Source organism: Abramis brama (assembly GCF_963993115.1).
Source record: "Abramis brama genome assembly, chromosome: 1".
Classification (NCBI taxonomy): Eukaryota; Metazoa; Chordata; class Actinopteri; order Cypriniformes; family Leuciscidae; genus Abramis; species Abramis brama.
This window is the reverse complement of record NC_139963.1, coordinates 2,477,238-2,480,881: the sequence shown is the minus strand read 5'-3', so window position 1 is coordinate 2,480,881 and position 3,644 is coordinate 2,477,238. Positions and strand designations below refer to the sequence as shown.

The 3,644-nt window shown below is 39.8% G+C and overlaps 1 protein-coding gene across 1 annotated transcript in view; it reads right to left on the bottom strand.

Moving 5' to 3' along the window:
- Positions 1–2,844, bottom strand: part of LOC311080818 (E3 ubiquitin-protein ligase rnf213-alpha-like) — a gene marked incomplete at its 5' end in the record, with an annotated part of 139,669 nt that extends 136,825 nt beyond the window's left edge. Inside the window, 2 exons of the mRNA XM_084110972.1 lie at positions 2,666–2,722; positions 2,839–2,844. Of these exons, the coding sequence (XP_083967098.1) occupies positions 2,666–2,722; positions 2,839–2,844 (63 nt within the window). The remainder of the gene's footprint in view (positions 1–2,665; positions 2,723–2,838) is intronic.
- Between the last annotated feature and the right edge of the window lie 800 nt (positions 2,845–3,644).

Genomic DNA, 3,644 nt, shown 5'->3' with positions numbered 1-3,644 from the left:
AGCGTATGGTGAGCAGGAGCAGGACACACGCGTTTTGCTTTCACACTGGCAGCGTTTGTCACGCGCGGCTGAACCGCGGGTTGTGTACAGACAGAGTCTTGGATAAGTTGGCATTGCTTTTTTTCGTTTTCAAATACATTTAAGAGAAAAGACTTGTCAAGAAGCTTATTTTATTAATAATTTCATTTATATAACTTTTGGTTCATCTTTGTTTTTATTGTTATGGCAACAAGTTTGTTTTTGGACATTTGTTTTCTTTTTAAATTGCTGTTGGTAATTTGATTGACTGTTTAAAACACAATAGATATCATCAGTGCACTTTTTGGATAAAACTGCGGTGTATTTTGGCCATGATTAATGTATTGTCACTTTCATTCAGCAAAAGCGGCGCAGCAAAAATAGACTCGGCGCCGAAACGATCGCGGCACTGCTGCTTCTGTTCTGCTCCTGCTACGCCGCCTCTGCGTGCGGTGTGAATGCTCTAATCTGCTAACATGGTCGGCGAAAAAAATACACGCTGCACGCTCTGCTAACAGTGCAGTGTGAAACCGGCGTAAGAGAAGAGTTAGGAGTGCAGTTCCTAAAAGCACATTACTGGCTTTGCAAACACTGTGGCACTTTTATTTTTTATTTGTTTACATGCCTGCCGGGTATTTTAAGTTGAGGTGCTATTTTAAGTTGAGGTGCTATTTGTTTATATATTAGACTTTTTTTATATTTACTGTTGCACTAAAGTCCAAAAGTGAAGAATTTATTTATTACTTGATTGTTCAAGCTACCTCACAGAAGTGCTCTGTTTGTTAACAGAGTTGTTGAATGTTAAAATAAGGTGAATTAAATAAAAAATAAGGAACATCCTGGATCTGTTTTTTCGCTCTTCTTTATTCTTTTTTTATGTGTTATAGAAGTATCGGATCGGGACTCGGTATCGGCAGATACTCAAAATCAAATGACTCGGACTCGGACTCGAGGGCAAAAAAACCTGATCGGGACATCCCTAATTGTAAATTAAAATTATATTCAAGTAATGACTGTCAGTAATTTGTGAACTAAATCTGCTGTAAAATAGTTTTATGAAATGCTTGAATGTGTACAGAGTAGGCCACTTTAGGTAAAAACTACAATAACAAATGAATGCCTCGTTGCCGTTTCAGTTTCAAATGATATAAAACTAGAATGTTTGCGGAGTTCTTCTTTAACACATTTTGCACAATGTGACATCTGTTTTTTATTGTTTGATTATGTGTTTGTACTATTATGTATACTACACACCACATATTTACACATAATTTGTTTTTCCCAATATTTTAAACATCATATTTGTCATTTTCACTTGTTAGCACAATGAATTACCAGTATCTGAAATTTATATTTTAGTATCCAAGTTTAATGTTCTAAGAGTGTATAACAAGATAATACAAATAAGTAAGGTAATAAAATAAAAATAGCTTATTTTGATTGATACATAGGCCTACTGAATGCCTGCATCCCTCATCTTCCTTACTAACAAATGGTGGCTTTTATATACAGTATATACAGGGCTTGACAAAGACATCGCTTTTCTTCTTTTACACACTTGTGCCGTCGAACTGTTGTATGATACTGTATCATTTATAATTGCAAAATAAACATACTTCAAGTAACATTTAAAGAGTACTTCTACTTTAACTGTACTAATATTTCATTAGGGTATATGTTTTAGTCTGACAACAGGTAACCTCTTATTGAAATGTCGTTCATGTTGTATTTAATTCTAGTTTCAAGTCTTTAGACTGTCTGCACTATTAATCCATTAATATTATTATGATCTGTTCAAATGGTGTAGTAATTATCTGGTATATCAACATCAGTAATCAGTAATGACATAGATCTCTAATGTTAAGTATTGTTATAGTGTTAGTTCAGTAAATACATTGTTTGTTACAGTTATTTTACTTGTATACATAATGTGTTCTTATTAGCCAATCAGATGTGGCTACGTCATTACATAGGGATTAGTTCACTGCTTGTTTAAGTTTAGCGTCAGATGCTCGTAGGCTCCGGTGCGGATGGTTGTATATAAACCCATCAGCGCTGGGGGCAAGTGCATAAAACCCCTGTTGTTGTAAAGTTGTGTCTTAATAAGTAAAGTAAAGTTCCTGAACGTACTCTCTTTGTTGTGTGCTTCTCTTCACGCCTCCACGGACACTGAGAAACCAACACGAGATGCACAACAAGTGGTGTCAGAAGCTGAGCGTGATTGACAGTTATCAGAGAATTGTGAGTGTTGTGAACTGCTGGGACATCCTTTGTTAATCGATGGACATTATAATCACTGCAAACGCTGTTGTGAAGTAGTAAAGACTAATTGACCACATTTGGTCGTCGCATTGACCATAAACTCACGAAAATAAGAGCTGCATGGAGTTTCCCTTCCCCCATCGGAGAGGCGTGGCGCTGGCAGTCTGCCAAAGCTAGCGCTGCTGTGCCTGCCAACTTTCACAGACACTACTAAACAGCCCTGCAAATCTACATCGAAGCTCACAAACCAGAATATATTTCAGTATTATATATACAAAAAAAAAGAGACAAAAAAAGAAAAAAAAGAAAGAGAGAGAGAGAGAGAGAGAGAGAGAGAGAGAGAGAGAGAGAGAGAGAGAGAATTTCAAGCTAAATTGTAACATACCATGGATGTGAGTGAGCCGGAAGTCCAACTTGGAGCATCACCCACAGTGGCTACAGGCTGTGCGGTCACAACAAAATAAGCAACTTCAACATGCCATTTCACCTCTGCTCCAAAGATTGGAAGTGACGGAGGCTAGTTTGACCTATGCCAGTAAAGTAACACGTGGTCCCCACCAACATGACGACTCTACCACACTTGCAGCTGCCCCTGATAGAACCCTTATGACAGATGGAGATGCTACAGGGCCTTCAGATGCTGAACAGCTTTTTGCTGCTGAGCTCGCGGTCATTGATAGACACGTACGGAGCCCAATTAGTTCAACTTCCTCCACACCTGGCCCCGATGTAAGACCTAAAAGCCGTGCACAGGGACCCAGCCATTATAATGGCTCTTTCAACTTGGGCCCAAACATGCACACACCTTCAACTGCTGCAGCGCCCACCTATCACCTCACAACCCCTCGTGGTAGAGCTTCAGATGGACCTAAAGCTAAACTTGACACTTACGATGGTAAGGATGACTGGGACTCCTTCATCATTCCTTTTGAGCGCAGAGCTGTCATTTACAGATGGAGTACAGTAGAGAGAGTGGATAAACTCCATGAATGTCTACGAAGATCTGCTGTCAGATACCTGTGCTCATTACCCGAACACATACGTGAAGATTACTTTCTGCTGAAAGAACAGCTGGCTTTCCGATTTGGCCAGAAAGAACCTCCCACCACAGCACGGAGGAGACTTGGAGAACTGCGCCAGTCTAAAGAAACTGTTTCAGAGTTCGCAGAGGTGGTTCACAGGCTGGTCATTTTAGCTTATCCTGGAGTTGACACTGAGCTCAGGAAGCAAATTGCTGCTGATGCTTTTCTCAAAGGGCTGCGCAACCAAAAAGTGGCATACGAGGTTATGAACCATGCATCACTGGATGAGGCGCAACGGCTAGTATCATCTTATGAACACAATTTCAAAGCCACACTCGGACG